This window comes from Symphalangus syndactylus, chromosome 9, assembly GCF_028878055.3.
Source record: "Symphalangus syndactylus isolate Jambi chromosome 9, NHGRI_mSymSyn1-v2.1_pri, whole genome shotgun sequence".
NCBI classification, from domain to species: Eukaryota; Metazoa; Chordata; class Mammalia; order Primates; family Hylobatidae; genus Symphalangus; species Symphalangus syndactylus.
In genome coordinates, this window is record NC_072431.2 from 43,062,400 (window position 1) to 43,083,823 (window position 21,424).

Sequence of the window (21,424 nt, forward strand, 5' to 3'; positions counted from 1 at the left end):
ATAATGACACATACATAAAATGGAATACTATGGAGTCATTAAATGATAATTATGAAAACTGTTTAGAAATATCTAAAAAAAACTAGTGTTAGTAAAAAAAAAAATCCCACAACATAAAATGTTAAATATGCCATGTTATGACCATGTAAAATATATCTACATATAGATGAGGGCTAAAAACTTATCTGGAAAAATTAAAATAATAATTATGTTAAAGGATTATAATTGCTGCTTTTTTATATTATACCATTTTAATACTGTAATAATCATAAAACTTTTATATGATTTAATCGAATCTGCCATAAGCAAGGGGTAGACTATAATATTTTTGGATGCCCTTTTAGAGTTAGTTATGGTTTTATTCTAAAAAATGACTATATTTTAAAAATATATAGGCCAGGTGTGGTGACTCACACCTGTAATCCTGGCACTTTGGGATGCCAAGGTGGGCGGATCACCTGAGGTCAGGAGTTCAAGACCAGCTTGGCCAACATAGTGAAACCCTGTCTCTAATAAAAATACACACACACACATATTAGCTAGGTGTGGTGTCACATGCCTGTAGTTCCACCTACTCGGGAGGCTTAGGCATGAGAATCACTTGAACTCAGGAGACGGAGGTTGCAATGAACCGAGATTGCGCCACTGCACTCCAGCCTGGGCGACCAAGCGAGACTCAGTCCAAAAAAAAAAAACCATATATATATGTGTACATATGGATGTACACATATATATGTATACATATATAAGCTCATGAAATTTGTTGCTCTTATTAGTATATTAAAAATAAAGTATACTTTTACCTCTGTAATTCAGGGTCTCATCCTTTCTGAACTTTTAAAATTACCTCCTTGTTGGTCTAGATTTGTCTGATCCCCTCCTCTTCATCTTCCATCTCTATTGCTCACGTCTCCTTCTGCTCTATCTTGTTGTCTTGGGAAACTTTCTGAAACACAGATCTGAGGAAGTGAGGTCAGCCTACTGACCTTCAGTGCTTCCCAATGCCCTGGGCCCTCTCCACATGCAATGCCAGGACCTGCTGTGGGCTGGCCTTTGCTCACGCTGTTTCTTCTGCCTGAGCCTATGCGTCTACCTTAGTGTCTAGCAAGGACTCAAGCCATGTTAGGAATTTAGTACATGGTTTAAATGAACAGATGACAAAGCCATATTAGATTAAATATCTCTTTGGTTATTTTTTTAAAACCTAGATACATGTTTATGATTGTAACATTTATTGAGATCACGTCTATTTCAGATGTAAAATGGAATCTGAAATAAAATCCCTTCTCAATGAAGAGAACATTGGAAATGAATGTCTTTGTGACCTTACAAATTTTGGTAAGTTTTTTTGATCCTATATTTAAAGGGGAGTTTTATTTTGAAGAATGAGAATGGGCCACTCACTTCATGTTCTTTTAATATTAACTGCCATTTGTTTTTTTCTAAGGAAATCCCCAAATAAATCTGTACTCTAATGATCTGTTTTTGGAGACACTTAAAATAATAATGTGTTTCTTTGATTCAATGTTGTTTCACCATAGAGCAAGAGCTATCAGAACAACGGTGCACATATCTTAAAAATGTAATAAATCCTATTCAGCAGCTGAGAGCAGATCTAAAATACAGACAGCATCACACTTTGCAGCATTCACACCCACATATTGAGTTTAACTCTGTGAAAGCATTGGAAGAGGTTAGTATGTTACCTTTATTTTCCATAATGTAATATTTCATTTTTGTCCCAACTAGAAGAGTTTGAGATAAGAAACAAACATGTGTGACTTGTATGTTAGTTAAGTAATTAATATTTAAATAGAAGGTCAGCTAATTCTATCCACTAAATATTTTAAACACATGCCTGAACTCTGTCAAGTACCCTCATTTCTTGCCTGGAATGTTCCAGTGGCCTCATAACTGGCTTCCCTGCTTTCATTCTTGCCTCTCCTCCCAGTGCATCCTGGGATCTTACCCCAGCACAGGGGGATTAAGTCATCTGTTGCTGAAATTCCCCAGGGGCTCCTGTGAGTACATAAGTCCTTCTATCCACCTAGCCCCCTTTTTGCTTCTTCAATCACATCTGCTACCTGACATTTCCCCTTTGCCATAAAAGCTCAGTCACACCCAGGCTGGCCTTCCTTCTGTTTCTCCAACATGCCAGGCCCATTCCTATACTGGCTATTTCCTCTGTCCTGTTGATATGACTCTTTGCCATTTAGATCTTGGCTCAAATGTCCTCTTCTCTGAGAGGCCTGTGCTGAGAAGCCACAGTCACTCCCTATCACACCACACTATTTTGACATTGCCTTCCTGCTCCTGACCCTTTCTCACATATTTTTTTATTAGTTTGTCAACTGCTTCCCCTCAATTGAGCATAAACTTCTTGAGTATAGGTGTGCTATGTTTGATAAAAATTTAGGTGGTTTTAATTTTTTCTACTTTTCAGTTATTCTGTAATGTTAATACTGCTTTTATAAATACTCATAAAAAATATAAATGTATGCCCAGCTGGGGATTAGAGGCAAGAATGCAAGGGAAGGAAGGGGTGATTGGAGCAGAGACATCTGGTAAGTTCTCTGCATTACCACAGAGAAAATAAAAATGTGGATGCAGAGTGACTGTGACTGTACTGTACTTTCTGAGCTTATTTTTGGGATGTCTAGAAGTCTCATCGCAGCTCATTTGTCACTGCCTACCTGGCTGGCATCTCTTTAACTCTCTTCCACAGCTCTTCAAACTTCATCACTGATTGGCTTTTGAGAATAATTATTGTGTCTTTAAATATAAGTATGGAATGATTTGCAATAATTTGCTTACTACTTGTTCCAAATGTCCTATAGGTTGACTTTGTGAAGAAACAATTGAAAACTGTCTTTGAAAGACTTAGCCTGGAGCAACAGAGAATAGAAAATGATCTTTCAGACTGGAGTATAAAGGTAAGTGTGATGTGTCTAGTAATTTATGTGTTTATCAATTTGTCATTTATGTTAAATAAAATAATCATATACTATTTTTCAGATTCTAGATCATTCTTTGGAAGAAAAGACTAACCTGCTTAGTGAACTGCCCATTGAATTAGAAAGTTTGGAATGCCCATACCCTGATTTGAAATCTTCAATTCTCAGTGAGTTCTGTAAGTTTACACAGAAATATCAAAAGAAGCTTCAAGACTTTAATCTGCAGTTGGAAGACATATACAGGTGATGAGATAAAACTAATTGAGTCCTGTATAGACTTTTGACACTAACTTTTTATTTTTGTTTGGAGTCACTATACTTCCAACTTACTGTATAGTTACTATGTAACTGGAATACAATCAATAAATGTTTAGATTGACTATTTGATGAATAGAAAGGGTTTTATTTTTTCAAAAAAATTCTTGACATAATAGTTCTTAAGATTTTTATAAGGTTAAGACATGTTGAAAATATCTCTTATTGAGCTCTTCACTACACAGGTAAGAAATAGTTTTCATATATGAATTTTCAATAACCACAACTTTTCAAGATATGAAGCTGCTCTGCAGTAATTGATACAATGGAAAATGTACCCATGGAATCATGTTACTTGTAATTGACTGTAATTTTATCCTATAATAAACACAGAGTATGTTTTCTAAATTTTAAAAAATTTTCTTCTATATGTTAAATTTCATTTTAGGAAATAGACTTCTTGTTTTCTCCCAAGAATGATTATCCACTTCTGCATGGTGAATATAATGTTCAGTGATTTAAAATTCAGTGTGGCAGTGGTCATCTCCTCTAGTGTCTTCTATGTTAAAATTCACTTAGATGACAAATCCAGATACACCACTCTGAACTAGATCAATGGTCTACCTTATAGTGTATATGAAGCTTCTAGGGGACATTTTGTAGGGAAACAGCTTTGTGTGCTATGATATTGACCTCAATATTTTCCCCGAAAGAATGTATATTTAAAAAGATAACTATTGAAGGGACACATTTATAGTAAATTAAAATAAAAGGTTTATAACTTTGGAATGGAAGAAGACAAATATGACAAATATTTATATTTATTATGAATTGCCTGTGAACTGCAGCTCCTCTGTATGAAACTACTACCGGTAAGAAATAAATTACAGGGGAAAAAAACTTAAATTATACCAAGTAGAGTTATTTGCCTTGGTAGCTTCCTGATCCAAACTGTTCAGTTATAGCTTCTATTTGTCTTAGCACACTTGTCAGTGAATAGAGCCGATTCTACCTGAAGTTGGTCCCCTTTTTCTGATGGTAGCTTTTCCCCATCACACACCTTTTGGTCTCCTGATAGCCTTTCCTTCCCCATCCCTCTCCTTTCCTTTCTTCTTTCCTATCTTGCAGTAAAGCTGAGAAATAATAATATACAATTTACACTTGATGATTGATTAATTACATGTTAACTGGAACTCAGTCACAGTGAAGTACTAACTCAATTATGCACTACACTTAAGTCTCCAATTGTTAAATGAACATTGTCTTCCCACTCCGCATCCCAATCTTGTTAAAGAGATTTTAGAACTCATCAAGAAAGAGGAAGAGGATTTTTTGTTTGGTAGTGGAGAGGGCATTATAATCAGGCTGATTAACTGTAGCTGTGAAGAGGGTAAATCTGACCCTATCATTTAAAGCAAGTTGGCTGGCCCAGGACCTCCTCTCCCAGATGATTCCTAATCTCCCTGAGAAAGCTGGCTGAGATCATGGTGTTTCTAGGTTAGTAACTCCTCAAGAGGGAGGAGTTTGACTTAGCAGTCTAAAATGGCTTCCTTCCAGTAAGACTTATTCTTCACAGCCCATTTTCCTTCTTTCTTTTTAATCTAACCTCAATTTCTGCTCTTTCATAATGCAACCCTGTGTGACTCAGAAACAGTTGGGATTCACAGCTACATTAAAATTACTGAAGGTTAAGTGGAGGATTAGATGAATATATATCACATGCTAACAATTCTGCAGAAGGAAGAAATATCGAGGATAAAATAGCTTAGGAAGGCTTGACGGAGGAAGTAAAATTCACTATGGACTTCAAAGAAGGGGTACGCTTACCATAGGCAGAAGAGGGTGGGGAGGAATTCTAAGAAAGGAGATTAAATGACTAGACTGTAAACCCCTTGAGGACAAAGTAATTTAGTAGTTATATTTGTATCCTTAACATGTAAATAAATGATTGTTCAATTGAGTTGAATTTGAAAAGAAAAACAATGAAGGCAAGGCATGTTATGGGAACAGTAGGAATCTACTTTGAAGGAATATAAAGTTCATAAATTCTAGTTTAATAGTCTGCTTGCCACTTACAATTATCCATAATACATTTTATTCAGATGATGATGTGTTTCACTTGATGAATATTTATTGAATAAAACTTAAAATACAGTAGTCATTGCAAGCTCCCTGGTAGGGGGTTCAACAGACAGATTAGTTTAGTATATGGCTTTACCTCTGAGAAAGCTTGGAATATTTGGGGGAAGAAACGTATATACATGTACCCTGACCAAATAAAAATAACATGCAAATGTCAACTAAAGAAAATATTTTATAAATATGCTGGCAGGAAATAGTGAAGCATCAATAAAAGCTGAATGAGGTTTCAGGAGTTGTGTCTTTGAGAAGAAAGAGTAAAAGAGCGATTTTGAATAAATACAGAAGTGGTGGCTATCAGTAGTCTGTGGCTTGTGGGCAGTAAGGCATAAAAGTATACTGTTGTACCTAGGACAATGAATTATAGGTTCAATCATAATATTATTTGTACTTCCAGTTTACCAGTATCTTCACTACTTTGATATGGCCTTCTCCCCTCTTTGTTCTAGTTATTGGGTTCACATAGACTGTGTTCATGTATGTGGAAGTGTGTGCATAGTTTAGAGAGTTGTGCACTGCTGTGCCATATGAAAGTTGAAATATCCAGGGGGCATTGCTTAATTATAAAAGGTTTTCATTGCCTAAAGGCAGTGGACATCATGGTTAGTCCCAGTGTTTATTCAATTCTTCCTATTTTATAGTAGCTTGCTGGCTTGGTTTGAAATGACTCCATCTCTAGATCCAAAGGTAGGCAGTGATTGGGAGTATGTACCAGTCAGTGCAACCTCATTTCCCCAGGTCACAGTGACTAGCTCAGGGAGGTCTAATCCTCTGGAGAGGATTAGATGAATATACATCACATACTGATATGGTTTGGCTGTGTCCCCACCCAAATCTCACCTTGAATTATAATAATCCCCACATGTCAAGGGTGGGGCCAGGTGGAGATAATTGAATCATGGGGCAGTATCCCCCATACTGTTCTCATGGTAGTGAATAAGTCTCGAGATCTGATGGTTTTATAAATGGGAGTTCCCCTCCACAAGCTCTCTTGCCTGCCACTATGTAAAATGTGACTTTGTTCCTCCTTTGCCTTCTGCCATGAGTGTGAGGACTCCCCAACCATGTGGAACTGTGAGTCAATTAAACATCTTTCTTTTATAAATTACCCAGTCTTGGGTATGTCTTTATTAGCAGCATCAGAACAGACTAATACACATGCTAATATTTCTGCAGAGGAAAGGAACATTGAGGATAAAATAACTTAGGAGGGTTGATGGAGGAAGCGAAATTCGCTATGAACTTTGAAGAATGGGTAGGGTTAGCATAGGCTACCCTGAGCAAAGCTCAGGACTTTTGTCAGGTGCTTGTGAGAAGCAGTATCTTTTCTTCTGCATGGATGTTACCAAGAAAGCACATGGCTGACGTTGCTGCTGGCAGTCATCTGGTGACCGAAGGAAGACAGCCTTTGAATACAGGGCAGGGCCCCAGGAGTCCTGGAGAAACTGAGCTGGTGCCTTATTTGAATGGCATGGGGAGTCCACCTCACTGCTGGAATTTGAAGGGCCATTGGTCCAATTATTGTCTTAAACCAGTGTGACTTGGCTTTCTAGTTGTTTGCAACTAAAAACATCCCTAATTCAATACAGTAATTGATTTGGCTTCAAAATATCCATGACTCATGGAATCAATCTGAAAAATTATTTAAAATATTCTAATTTATTAGAAAGATTAAGCTTGTAAAATCAGCCAAACTTTAAAAATGAAGATTAACTAATGGTGGAGGGATGGGACTTGCGCAGCCAAATATAAATATATATATTTTAAAATCAAAATAAATTAGAAAGTTCTATGTGACTATGGAGTATGTAGCAGGTCAGTGGAACAAAACAGAAATAAAGCAGAAAAATATAATGATTTAATTTATAATAAAGGCTAATTTCAAAACTGGGGTAATATCAGATTATTAAAGAGATAGCATTAGGTAATAGGCAATTGGAAGACAAGGTTAGATCTCTTCATTCTATTTGACTCAATAACCTCCAGATGCGTTAAGATATGAAGAAAGAAAATCATAAAAGAATGAGATAAAAATAAAAATAAATAATCTTGAAGTGGAGAAGGCCATTCAAAGCCTATTATTTTCAGTGAAACTCATAAAGAGTTTAAATAAATACAATGGCATAAATATTGTTAAAAATCTAGCATGATCGTCTCTCAAAGTTTTAACTCTAGAAAATAGAGACTTCTGGTTTCCAGTCTAGCATGTAGAAACCTAGTTGCCACTTGCTTCTAACAACAAATAAAAAGCTGAACAAACTGAAAAATCAGATGTCTTTGATCTATCAGATAAGTGAGACCACAGTGCAAAATGCTTCCCCCAAAATTGGAGAGACAGAAAGATACAAAGAATTACAACTTACTGGAGCAGAAACACATGGGCAGAAACCTCTGCAGGAACCAGTAATGAGCTAAGAAACCCTGAACCATAACTGATAAACTGCTAGAGGCTCAGTGCAGACAACTCTGAGAGTTAAAAACTCCAGGAGGACCCAGTCATAGGAAGCACTCCACACTTTTGTGAGTTTTACTCTAGGAGCTATATCAGGTCCCCACTGTAAATATCTGATAAAAATTCCCTTTTGCTTCTGGCAGCGGGAGGATAAAAGGAACCAACTTGATCTATGCATTCAAAGCAATCCCAGTCAAAATCAGAGTGAACAGGCAACCTACAAAATGGGAGAACATTTTTGCAACCTACTCATCTGACAAAGGGCTAATATCCAGAATCTACAATGAACTCAAACAAATTTACAAGAAAAAAACAAACAACCCCATCAAAAAGTGGGCAAAGGACATGAACAGACACTTCTCAAAAGAAGACATTTATGCAGCCAAAAAACACATGAAGAAATGCTCATCATCACTGGCCATCAGAGAAATGCAAATCAAAACCACAATGAGATACCATCTCACACCAGTTAGAATGGCCATCATTAAAAAGTCAGGAAACAACAGGTGCTGGAGAGGATGTGGAGAAATAGGAACACTTTTACACTGTTGGTGGGACTGTAAACTAGTTCGACCATTGTAGAAGTCAGTGTGGCGATTCCTCAGGGATCCAGAACTAGAAATACCATTTGACCCAGCCATCCCATTACTGGGTATATACCCAAAGGACTATAAATCATGCTGCTGTAAAGACACATGCACACGTATGTTTATTGCGGCACTATTCACAATAGCAAAAACTTGGAACCAACCCAAAAGTCCAACAACAATAGACTGGATTAAGAAAATGTGGCACATATACACCATGGAATACTATGCAGCCATAAAAAATGATGAGTTCATGTTCTTTGTAGGGACATGGATGAAACTGGAAAACATCATTCTCAGTAAACTATCGCAAGGACAAAAAACCAAACACCACATGTTCTCACTCATAGGTGGGAATTGAACAATGAGAACTCATGGACACAGGAAGGGGAACATCACACTCTGGGGACTGTTGTGTGGTGGGGGGAGGGGGGAGGGACAGCATTAGGAGATATACCTAATGCTAAATGACGAGTTAATGGATGCAGCAAACCAACATGGCACATGGATACATATGTAACAAACCTGCACATTGTGCACATGTACCCTAAAACATAAAGTATAGTAAAAAAAAATCCCAGCAAATTATGTTTTGGATATTGACTAGCTAGCTGATTCTAAACTTGATGTGGAAAGATGAAAGACCCAGATAAGCAGATCAATATTGAAAGAGAAAAGCAAAGTTGGAGGACTGATACTCCCCAACTTCAAGACTTACCGTAATCAAGATTGTGTGGTATGGCCAGAGAATAGCCAAGCAGATCCACAGAACAGAATAAAGAACCTAGAAATAGGTAAAAGGATCAATGCAACAAGAAGATCTAACTATTCTAAATATATATGCACCCAATACAGGAGCACCCAGATCCTAAAGCTTGTTCTTAGAGACCTACAAAGAGACTTAGACTCCCACACAATAATAGTGGAGACTTTAACACCCCACTGTCAATATTAGATCAATGAGACAGACAGTTAACAAGGATATCCAGGAATTGAACTCAGCTCAGGACCAAACGGACCTAATAGACATCTACAGAACTCTCCACCCCAAATCAACAGAATATACATTCTTATCAGCATCTCATCGTACTTATTCTAAAATTGACCATCTAATTGGAAGTAAAACACTCCTCAGCAAATGCAAAAGAATGGAAATCATAACAAACAGTCTCTCAGACCACAGTGCAATCAAATTAGAACTCAGGATTAAGAAACTCAAAACCACACAACTACATGGAAACTGAACAACCTGCTCCTGAATGACTACTGGGTAAATAACAAAATTAAGGTAGAAATAAATAAGTTCTTTGAGACCAATGAGAACAAAGACACAACGTACCAGAATCTCTGGGATACATTTAAAGCAATCTGTAGAGGGAAATTTATAGCACTAAATGCCCAAAAGAGAAAGCAGGAAAGATCTAAACTTGATACCCTAATATCACTAGAGAAGCAAGAGCAAACAAGTTCAAAAGCTAGCAGAAGACAAGAAATAACTAAGATCAGAGCAGAACTGAAGGAGATATAGACAAGAAAAACCCTTCAAAAAAATCAATGAATCCAGGAACTGCTTTTTTTGAAAAGATAAAAAAAAATAGACTGCTAATCAGACTAATAAAAAAGAAGAGAGAAGAATCAAATACACACAATAAAAAATGCTATAGGGGATATCACCACTGATCCCACAGAAATACAAACTACCATCAGAGAATACTATAAACACCTCTACGCAAATAAACTAGAAAATCTAGAAGAAATGGATAAATTCCTGGACACATAAAACCTCCCAATTCTAAACCAGAAAGAAGTCGAATCCCTGAGTAGACCAATAACAAGTCCTAAAATTGAGGCAGTAATTAATAGCCTACAACCAAAAAGAGTCCAGGCCAGATGGATTCACAGCCAAATTCTACCAGAGGTACAAAGAAGAGCTGGTACCATTCCTTCTGAAACTATTCCAAATAATAGAAAAAGAGGGAATCCTCCCTAACTCATTTTATAAGTCCAGCATCATCCTGATACCAAAACCTGGCAGAGACACAACAAAAAAAAAAAATTTCAGACCAATATCCCTGATGAAAATCGATGTGAAAATCCTCAACAAAATACTGGCAAACCAAATCCAGTAGCACATCAAAAAGCTTATCCACCACGATCAAGTCGGCTTCATATCTGGGATGCAAGTCTGGTTCAACATATGCTAATCAATAAATGTAATCCATCACATAAACAGAACCAACGACAAAAACCATATGATTATCTCAATAGATGCAGAAAAGGCCTTTGACAAAATTCAACACCCTTCATGCTAAAAACTATCCATAAACTAGATATTGATGGAACATATCTCAAAATAATTATGAGATATTATGATATTTATGATATGATAAACCCACAACCAATATTGGAAGCAAAAACTGGAAGCATTCCCTTTGAAAACTGGCAGAAGACATGGATGCCCTCTCTCACCATTCCTATTCAGCATAGTATTGGAAGTTCTGGCCAAGGCAATCAGGCAAGAGAAGCAATAAAGTGTATTCAAATAGGAAGAGAAGAAGTCAAATTGTGTCTGTTTGCAGATGACATGATTGTATATCTAGAAAACCCCATCATCTCAGCCCAAAATGTCCTTAAGCTGATAAGCAGCTTCAGCAAAGTCTCAGGATACAAAATCAATGTGCAGAAATCACAAGCATTCCTATACACCAGTGACAGAGAGTCAAATCATGAGTGAACTCCCATTCACAATTGCTACAAAGAGAATAAAATACCTAGGAATACAATTTACAAGGGATGTGAAGGACCTCTTCAAGGAGAACTACAAACCACTACTCAAGGAAATAAGAGAGGACACAAACAAATGGAAAAACATTCCATGCTCATGGATAGGAAGAATGAATATCGTGAAAATGGCCATACTGCCCAAAGTAATTTATAGATTCAATGCTATCTCCATCAAGCTATCATTGGCTGTCTTCACAGAATTGGAAAAAACTACTTTAAACTTTATATGGAACCAAAAAAGAGCCCACATAGCCAAGACAATCCTGGGTAAGAAGAACAAAGCTGGAGACATCATGCTACCTGACTTCAAACTATACTACAAGGCTACAGTAACCAAAACAGCATGGTACTGGTACCAAAACAGATATATAGACCAATGGAACAGAACAGAGGCATCAGAAATAACACCACACATCTACAACCATCTGATCTTTGACAAACCTGACAAAAACAAGCAATGGGGAAAGGATTCCCTACTTAATAAATGGTGTTGGGAAAACTGGCTAGCCATGTGCAGAAAACTGAAACTGGACCCTTTCCTTATACCTTATATAAAAATTAACTCAAGTTGGATTAAAGACTTAAGCATAAGACCTAAACTCATAACAACCCTAGAAGAAAACCTAGGCAATATCATTCAGTACATAGTCATGGGCAAAGACTTCGTAACTAAAACACCAAAAGCAATGGCAACAAAAGCCAAAATTGACAAATGGGATCTAATTGAAGAGCTTCTACACAGCAAAAGAAACTATCATCGGGGTGAACAGACAACCTACAGAATGGGAGAAAATTTTTGCAATCTACCCATCTGACAAAGGGCTGATATCCAGAATCTACAAAGAACTTAAACAAATTTACAAGAAAAAATCAACCCTATCAAAAAGTGGCAAAGGATATGATCAGACACTTCTCAGAAGAAGACATTTATGTGGCCAACAAACATATGAAAAAATGTTCATCATCACTGGTCATCAGAGAAATGCAAATCAAAACCACAATGAGATACCATCTCACACCAGTTAGAATGGCAATCATTATAACATCAGGAAACAACAGATATTGGAGAAGATGTGAAGAAATAGGAACACTTTTACACTGTTGGTGGGAGTGTAAATTAGTTCAACCATTGTGGAAGAGAGTGTGGCAATTCCTCAAGGATTTAGAACTAGAAATACCATTTGACCCAGCAATCCCATTACTGGGTATATACCCAAAGGATTGTAAATCATTCTACTGTAAAGGCACATGCACACATATGTTTATTGTGGCACTATTCACAATAGCAAAGACTTGGAAGCAACCCAAATTCTCATCAGTGATAGACTGGATAAAGAAAATGTGGCACATATACACCATGGAATACTATGCAGCCATAAAAAAGGATGAGTTTATGTCCTTTGCAGGGACATGGATTAAGCTGGAAACAATCCTTCTCAGCAAACTAACACAAGAACAGAAACCAAACACCACATGTTCTCACTCATAAGTAGGAGTTGAACAATGAGAACACATGGACACAGCAAGGGGGAACATCACACATTGGGGCCTGTTGGGGAGTGGAAGAGGCTAGGGGAGGGATAGCATTAGGAGAAATACCTTATGTAGGTGACACGTTGATGGGTGCGGCAAACCACCATGGCACGTGTATACGTATGTAACCAACTTGCACATACTGCACTTGTACCCCAGAATTTAAAGTATAATTTTAAAAATTAAAATTAAAAAAATTCAAAAAAAACCTGGAAATGGACCACATATATGCGACGTTGGATAAAGGAGCGGAAGCAATACAATGAAGCAAAGATAGTCTTTTCAGCAAATGTTACTGGAACAACTGGACACACATATTCAAAAAAAAGAATCTAGACACCTTTCACAAAAATTAGCTCAAAATGTATCATAGGCCTAAATGTCAGACACAAAACTGTAAAACTCTTAGAAGGTAACATAGGAGAAAACCTGGATGATCTTGGGTATGACAGTGACTTTTGAGACCAAAAGCATGATCCATGAATGAAATAATTGATAAGCTGAACTTCATTAAAATGACAAACTTATGTTCTGCAAGAGACAATGTCAAGAGAATGAGAAGTCAAGCTGCAGAATGAGAGAAAATATTTGCAAAAGACACATCTGATAGCAGACTGTTATCCAAAATATACAAATTACCTTTAAAACTCAACAGTAAGGAAACAACCTGATTGAAATATGGGCAAAATCCTGAAGACACCTCTGCAAAAAGATATACAGATGGTAAATAAGCACATGAAAAGATGCTGCACATTATGTGCCACTAGAGAATGCAAATTACGATAAGACACCCCTACATACTTATTAGAATGGCCAAAATCCAGAACACTGACAACATCAAATGCTGGCAAATAAATATATAGAGCAACAGGACCTCTTATTCATTGCTGGTGGGAATTCAAAATAGTATGGCCACTTTGGAAGTCAGTTTGGCAGTTTCTTACCAAACTAAATATACTTTTACCATACAATCCAGCAGTCATGCTCCTTGGTATTTACCCAAATGAATCAAAAATATATGTCAATGCAAAAACCTGCAAATGGATGTTTATAGTAGCTTTATTCATAATTGCTAAAACTTGGACGTTACCAAGATGTTCTTCAGTAGGTGAATGGATAAATAAACTGTGGTACATACACACAATGAAATTTTATTCAACACTAAAAAGAAAAGAGCTAGCAAACCATGAAAAGACATGCAGGAAATTTAAATGCATATAACTAAGTGAAAGAGGCCAATCTGAAAAAGCTTCATAGTGTATTATTGCAACAGTATGGCATTCTGGAAAAGACAATATTATGGAATCAGTAAGAAAATTAGTGTTGCCAGGGGCTATAAGGGAGGGATAAATGAGTAGGCAGAGCACAGTGTAGTTTTAGGACAATAAAACTGTTGTGTGCAGTACTACCATGGTGGATAAATGTCATTACATGTTTGCCAAAACTCATAGGATGTGCAACAGCAAGAATGAGTCCTAATATAAACTATGGACTTTGGGTAATAATGATGTGTCATCATAGGTTCATTGATGATAACAAATGTACTCTCTGGCGAGGAATACTTACAGTGGAAGAGGTTTAATTTTGCATGGGGGCTGAGGATAAATGGGAACTCTCTATATTTTCTGCTTAATTTGGTGTGACTCTAAAACTGCGCTAAGAATATAAATTTTATTAAATACAGAGAGAAAAATAAAAATGTCATTGCTATTTAACTGTTTCAGAGCACAGAAAAATGAGGGAAACTTCTAAGTTATGTTCATGCAGCAAGTATAATATTGATAGAAAATCTTGAAAAAATTGCACACATGCAAAAACTATGGCCCAATCTCACTTATATCTATTAATACAAAAATTCTAAATAAAATATTCACTGTCATGATTCCAGCGCCTTAAAATAGTTGATGTAAGGATATCTATTATGGCTTATCTTCATGAACACTGAAATGCCATTAAAAAGCTAACACTTATTCTTTAAAAATATAAAAGGAATAGATGAATACATTTTGCCTATAATAAAATATATTAACTTCCAAAAACTTAACGGGAATACAATAGAGCATTTTTGTTAGTGAGAAACAAGTCTGTAATCACCACCATTATTTAATATTCTGGAAATACTAGGCAACACAATTAGACAAGAGAAAGATATTAGAGTTATAAAATATAGGTAAAATTATCTTATTTGCAGATAGTGAGTTTTTACAAGAAAAACTCATGGCAATCAATGGAAAAAAACTATAGAAATAAGAGAAGTTGAAAGGAGAGCCAAGATGGCTGAATAGGAACAGCTCCAGTCTACAGCTCCCAGCGTGAGTGACACAGAAGACGGGTGATTTCTGCATTTCCAACTGAGGTACTCAGTTCATCTCACTGGAGAGTGTTGGAAAGTGGGTGCAGGACAGTGGGTGCAGCACAATGAGCTTGAGCTGAAGCAGGGCGAGGCATCGCCTCACCCAGGAAGTGCAAGGGGTTGGGGAATTCCCTTTCCTAGTCAAAGAAAGGGGTGACAGACGGCACCTGGAAAATCGGGTCACTCCCACCCTAATACTGCACTTTTCCAAAGGTCTTAGCAAATGGCACACCAGGAGATTTATATCCCGTGCCTGGCTCAGAGGGTCCTACACCCACAGAGCCTCCCTCATTGCTAGCACAGCAGTCTTGAGATCAAACTGCAAGGCAGCAGCGAGGCTGGGGGAGGGGCACGTGCCATTGCCAAGGCTTGAGTAGGTAAACAAAGCAGCCTGAAAGCTTGAACTGGGTGGAGCCCACTGCAGCTCAAGGAGGCCTGCCTGCCTCTGTAGACTCCACCTCTGGGGGCAGGGCATAGCCAAACAAAAGACACCAGAATCCTCTGCAGACTTAAATGTCCCTGTCTGACAGCTTTGAAGAGAATAGTGGTTCTCCCAGCACACAGCTGGAGATCTAAGAACGGACAGATTGCCTCCTCAAGTGGGTCCCTGACCCCCGAGTAGCCTAACTGGGAGGCACCCCCCAGTAGGGGCAGACTGTCACCTCATACGGCCGGGTACTCCTCTGAGACAAAACTTCCAGAGGAACGATCCGGCAGCAACATTTGCTGTTCACCAATATCCACTGTTCTGCAGCCTCCACTGCTGATACCCCAGCAAACAGGGTCTGGAGTGGACCTCCAGCAAACTCCAGCAGACCTGCAGTTGAGGGTACTGACTGTTAGAAGGAAAACTAACAAACAGAAAGGACATCCACACCAAAACACCTCATCTGTACGTCACCATCATCAAAGACCAAAGGTAGATAAAACCACAAAGATGGGGAAAAAACGAGCAGAAAAACTGGAAACTCTAAAAATCAGAGCACATCTCCTCCTCCAAAAGAACACAGCTCCTCACCAGCAATGGAACAAAGCTGGATGGAGAATGACTTTGACGAGTTGAGAGAAGAAGGCTTCAGATGATCAAACTACTCCAAGCTAAAGGAGGAAGTTTGAACCCATGGCAAAGAAGTTAAAAACCTTGAAAAAAAATTAGACGAATGGCTAACTAGAATAACCAATGCAGAGAAGTCCTTAAAGGACCTGATGGAAGTGAAAACCAAGGCACAAGAACTATGTGACGAATGCACAAGCCTCAGTAGCTGATTCGATCAACTGGAAGAAAGGGTATCAGTGATGGAAGATCAAATGAATGAAATGAAGTGAGAAGAGAAGTTTAGAGAAAAAGAATAAAAAGAAATGAACAAAGCCTCCAAGAAATATGGGACTATGTGAAAAGACCAAATCTACGTCTGATTGGTGTACCTGAAAGTGACGGGGAGAATGGAACCAAGTTGGAAAACACTCTGCAGGATATTATCCAAGAGAACTTCCCGAATCTAGCAAGGCAGGCCAACATTCAAATTCAGGAAATACAGAGAACCCCACAAAGATACTCCTCGAGAAGAGCAACTCCAAGACACATAATTGTCAGATTCACCAAAGTTGAAATGAAGGAAAAAATGTTAAGGGCAGCCAGAGAGAAAGGTTGGGTTACCCACAAAGGGAAGCCCATCAGACTAACACCTGATCTCTCTGCAGAAAATCTACAGGCCAGAAGAGAGTAGGGGCCAATATTCAACATTCTTAAAGAAAAGAATTTTCAACCCAGAATTTCATATCCAGCCAAACTAAGCTTCACAAGTGAAGGAGAAATAAAATCCTTCACAGACAAGCAAATGCTGAGAGATTTTGTCACCACCAGGCCTGCCCTAAAAGAGCTCCTGAAGGAAGCACTAAACATGGAAAGGAACAACCGGTACCAGCCTCTGCAAAAACATGCCAAATTGTAAAGACCATCGAGGCTAGGAAGAAACTGCATCAACTAACAAGCAAAATAACCAGCTAACATCATAATGACAGGATCAAATTCACACATAACAATATTAACCTTAAATGTAAATGGGCTAAATGCTCCAATTAAAAGACACAGACTGACAAATTGGATAAAGAGTCAAGACCCATCAGTGTGCTGTATTCAGGAAACCTATCTCATGTGCAGAGACACACATAGGCTCAAAATAAAGGGACAGAGGAAGATCTGCCAAGCAAATGGAAAACAAAAAAAGGCAGGTGTTGCAATCCTAGTCTCTGATAAAACAGACTTTAAACCAACAAAGATCAAAAGAGACAAGGCCATTACATAATGGTAAAGGGATCAATTCAACAAGAAGGGCTAACTATCCTAAATATATGTGCACCCAATACAGGAACACCCAGATTCATAAAGCAAGTCCTTAGAGACCTAGAAAGAGACTTAGACTCCCACACAATAATAATGGGAGATTTTAACACCCCACTGTCAACATTAGACAGATCAATGAGACAGAAAGTTAACAAGGATATCCAGGAATTGAACTCAGCTCTGCACTAAGCAGACATAATAGACACCTACAGAACTCTCCACCCCAAATCCAAAGAATGTACATTCTTCTCAGCACCACACTGCACTTATTCCAAAATTGACCACATAGTTGGAAATAAAGCACTCCTCAGCAAATGTAAAAGAATAGAAATTATAACAAACTGTCTCTCAGACCACAGTGCAATCAAACTAGAACTCAGGATTCAGAAACTCACTGAAAACCACTCAACTACATGGAAACTGAACAACCTGCTCCTGAATGACTACTGGGTACATAATGAAATGAAGGCAGACATAAAGATGTTCTTTGAAACCAACGAGAACAAAGACACAACTTACCAGAATCTCTGGGACACATTCAAAGCAGTGTGTAGTGGGAAATTTATAGCACTAAATGCCCACAAGAGAAAGCAGTAAAGATCTAAAATTGACACCCTAACATCACAATTAAAAGAACTAGAGAAGCAAGAGCAAACACATTCAAAAGCTAGCAGAAGGCAAGAATCAGAGCAGAATTGAAGGAAACAGAGACACAAAACCCTTCAAAAAATCTATGAATCCAGGAGCTGGTTTTTTTAAAAGATCAACAAAATTGATAGACCGATAGCAAGACTAATAAGAAAAGAGGGAAGAATCAAATAGACAAAATAAAAAATGATAAAGGAGATATCACCACTGATCCCACAGAAATACAAACTACCATCAGAGAATACTACAAACACCTCTACGCAAATAAACTAGAAAATCTAGAAGAAATGGATAAATTCCTCAACACATACACCCTCCCAAGACTAAACCAGGAAGAAGTTGACTCTCTGAATAGACCAATAAAAGGCTCTGAAATTGAGGCAATAATTAATAGCCTACCAACCAAAAAAAAGTCCAGGACCACATGGATTCACAGCCGAATTCTACCAGAGGTACAAGGAGAAGCTGGTACCATTCCTTCTGAAAGTATTCCAATCAATAGAAAAAGAGGGAATCCTCCCTAACTCATTTTAGTTAGGAGGCCAGCATTATCCTAATACCAAAGCCTGGCAGAGACACAACAAAAAAAGATAATTTTAGACCAGTATCCCTGATGAACATTGATGCAAAAATCCTCAATAAAATACTGGCAAACCAAATCCAGCAGTACATCAAAAAGCTTCTCCACCACAATCAAGTGGGCTTCATCCCTGGGATGCAAGGCTGGTTCAACATATGTAAATCAATAAACATAATCCAGCATATAAACAGAACCAACAACAAAAGCCATATGATTATCTCAATAGATGCAGAAAAGGCCTTTGACAAAATTCAACAACCCTTCATGCTAAAAACACTCAATAAATTAGATATTGATTGGACATATCTTAAAATAATAGCTGTCTATGACAAACTCACAGCTGATATCATACTGAATGGGCAAAAACTGGAAGCATTCCCTTTGGAAACTGGCACAAGACAGGGATGCCCTCTCTCACCACTCCTATTCAATATAGTGTTGGAAGTTCCGGCCAGGGCAATCAGGCAGGAGAAGGAAATAAAGGGTATTCAATTAGGAAAAGAGGAAGTCAAATTGTCCCTGTTTGCAGATGACATGATTGTATATCTAGAAAACCCCATCGTCTCAGCCCAAAATCTCCTTAGCTGATAGGCAACTTCAGCAAAGTCTCAGGATACAAAATCAATGTGCAAAAATCACAAGCATTCTTATACACCAATAACAGACAAACAGAGAACCAAATCATGAGTGACCTCCCATTCACAATTGCTTCAAAGAGAATAAAATACCTAGGAATCTAACTTACAAGGGATATGAAGGACCTCTTCAAGGAGAACGACAAACCACTGCTCAATGATATAAAAGAGGATATAAACAAATGGAAGAACATTCCATGCTCATGGGTAGGAAGAATGAATATCGTGAAAATGGCCATACTGCCCAAGGTAATTTACAAATTCAATGCCATCCCATCAATCTACTGATGACTTTCTTCACAGAATTGGAAAAAACTGCTTTAATGTTCATATGGAACCAAAAAAGAGCCTGCATTGCCAAGTCAATCCTAAGCCAAGAGAACAACGCTGGAGGCATCACCTGACTTCAAACTATACTACAAGGCTACAGTAATGAAAACAGCATGGTACTGGTACCAAGACAGAGATATAGATCAATGGAACAGAACAGAGCCCTCAGAAATAATGCCACATATCTACAACCATCTGATCTTTGACTAACCTGACAAAAGCAAGCAATGGGGAAAGGATTCCCTATTTAATAAATGGTGCTGGGAAAACTGGCTAGCCATATGTAGAAAGCTGAAACTGGATCCCTTCTTTACACCATATACAAAAATTAATTCAAGATGGATTAAAGACTTAAATGTTAGACCTAAAACCATAAAAACCATAGAAGAAAACCTAGGCAATACCATTCAGGACATAGGCGTGGGCAAGGACTTCACGTCTAAATCACCAAAAGCAATGGCAACAAAAGCCAAAATGGACAAATGGGATCTAATTAAACTAAAGAGCTTCTGCACAGCAAAAGAAGCTACCATCAGAGTGAACAGGCAACCTAAGAATGAGAGAAAATTTTTGCAATCTACTCATCTGACAAAGGGCTAATATCCAGAATCTACAATGAACTCTAACAAATTTACAAGAAAAAAGCAAACAACCCCATCAACAAGTGGGCAAAGGATATGAACAGACACTTCTCAAAAGAAGACATTTATGCAGCCAAAAAACACATGAAAAAATGCTCATCCTCACTGGCCATCAGAGAAATGCAAATCGAAACCACAATGAGATACCATCTCACACCAGTTAGAATGGTGTTCATTAAAAAGTCAGGAAACAACAGGTGCTGGAGAGGATGTGGAGAAATAGGAGTACTTTTATACTGTTGGTGGGACTGTAAACTAGTTCAACCATTGTGGAAGTCAGTGTGGCGATTCCTGAAGGATCTAGAACTAGAAATACCATTTGACCCAGCCATCCCATTACTGGGTATATACCCAAAGGATTATAAATCATGCTGCTATAAAGACACATGCACATGTATGTTTATTGTGGCACTATTCACAATAGCAAAGACTTGGAACCAACCCAAATGTCCAGCAACGATAGACTGGATTAAGAAAATGTGGCACATATACACCATGGAATACTATGCAGCCATAAAAAATGATGAGTTTATGTCCTTTGTAGGGATATGGATGAAGCTGGAAATCATCATTCTGAGCAAACTAACACAAGGACAAAAAACCAAACATGGCATTTTCTCACTCATAGGTGGGAATTGAACAGTGAGAACACATGGACACAGGAAGGGGAACATAGCACACCGGGGCGTGTTGTAGGGTGGGGGATGGGAGGGATAGCATTAGGAGATATACCTAATGTTAGTTGATGAGTTTGTGGGTGCAGTACACCAACATGGCACATGTATACATATGTAACTAACCTGCAAGTTGTGCACATGTACCCTAAAACTTAAATTAAAAAAAAGAAATAAATTTAGTAAGATGGCTGGGTATAAAATTAATATAAATAGAACCCAAATTTTCATATATATAAACAGTGGCCATCTAGAAGATCTCATGAAAGAAACAAACATAGTTTGCAATAGCAATGATAAATATAGAATATTTGGGAATTAATTTAACAAGAAATGTAAAAGATCTGTACTATAGGAAAAAAATTTCAAATGTTAATGAAGGACATAAAACTTGAACAAGTGATATTTTAGTCTCAGAATAGAAGACTGAATAATTATAGATATTTTTTCCGTCAATATATAAATTTAACGATATCAATAAAATTATTCACGGGATTAAAATATTAATTTGAATT

The 21,424-nt window shown here is 37.7% G+C and overlaps 1 protein-coding gene across 14 annotated transcripts in view; it reads left to right on the top strand.

The window, feature by feature from the left end:
* The window catches only part of CCDC148 (coiled-coil domain containing 148), a 315,736-nt gene that overhangs the window by 126,459 nt on the left and 167,853 nt on the right, over nucleotides 1–21,424 (top strand). For all 14 annotated transcript variants that reach the window (XM_063646009.1, XM_055292055.2, XM_063646010.1 and 11 more), the window contains 4 exons: nucleotides 1,256–1,338; nucleotides 1,542–1,693; nucleotides 2,838–2,933; nucleotides 3,016–3,197. In XM_063646009.1, the coding sequence (XP_063502079.1) occupies nucleotides 1,256–1,338; nucleotides 1,542–1,693; nucleotides 2,838–2,933; nucleotides 3,016–3,197 (513 nt within the window). The remainder of the gene's footprint in view (nucleotides 1–1,255; nucleotides 1,339–1,541; nucleotides 1,694–2,837; nucleotides 2,934–3,015; nucleotides 3,198–21,424) is intronic.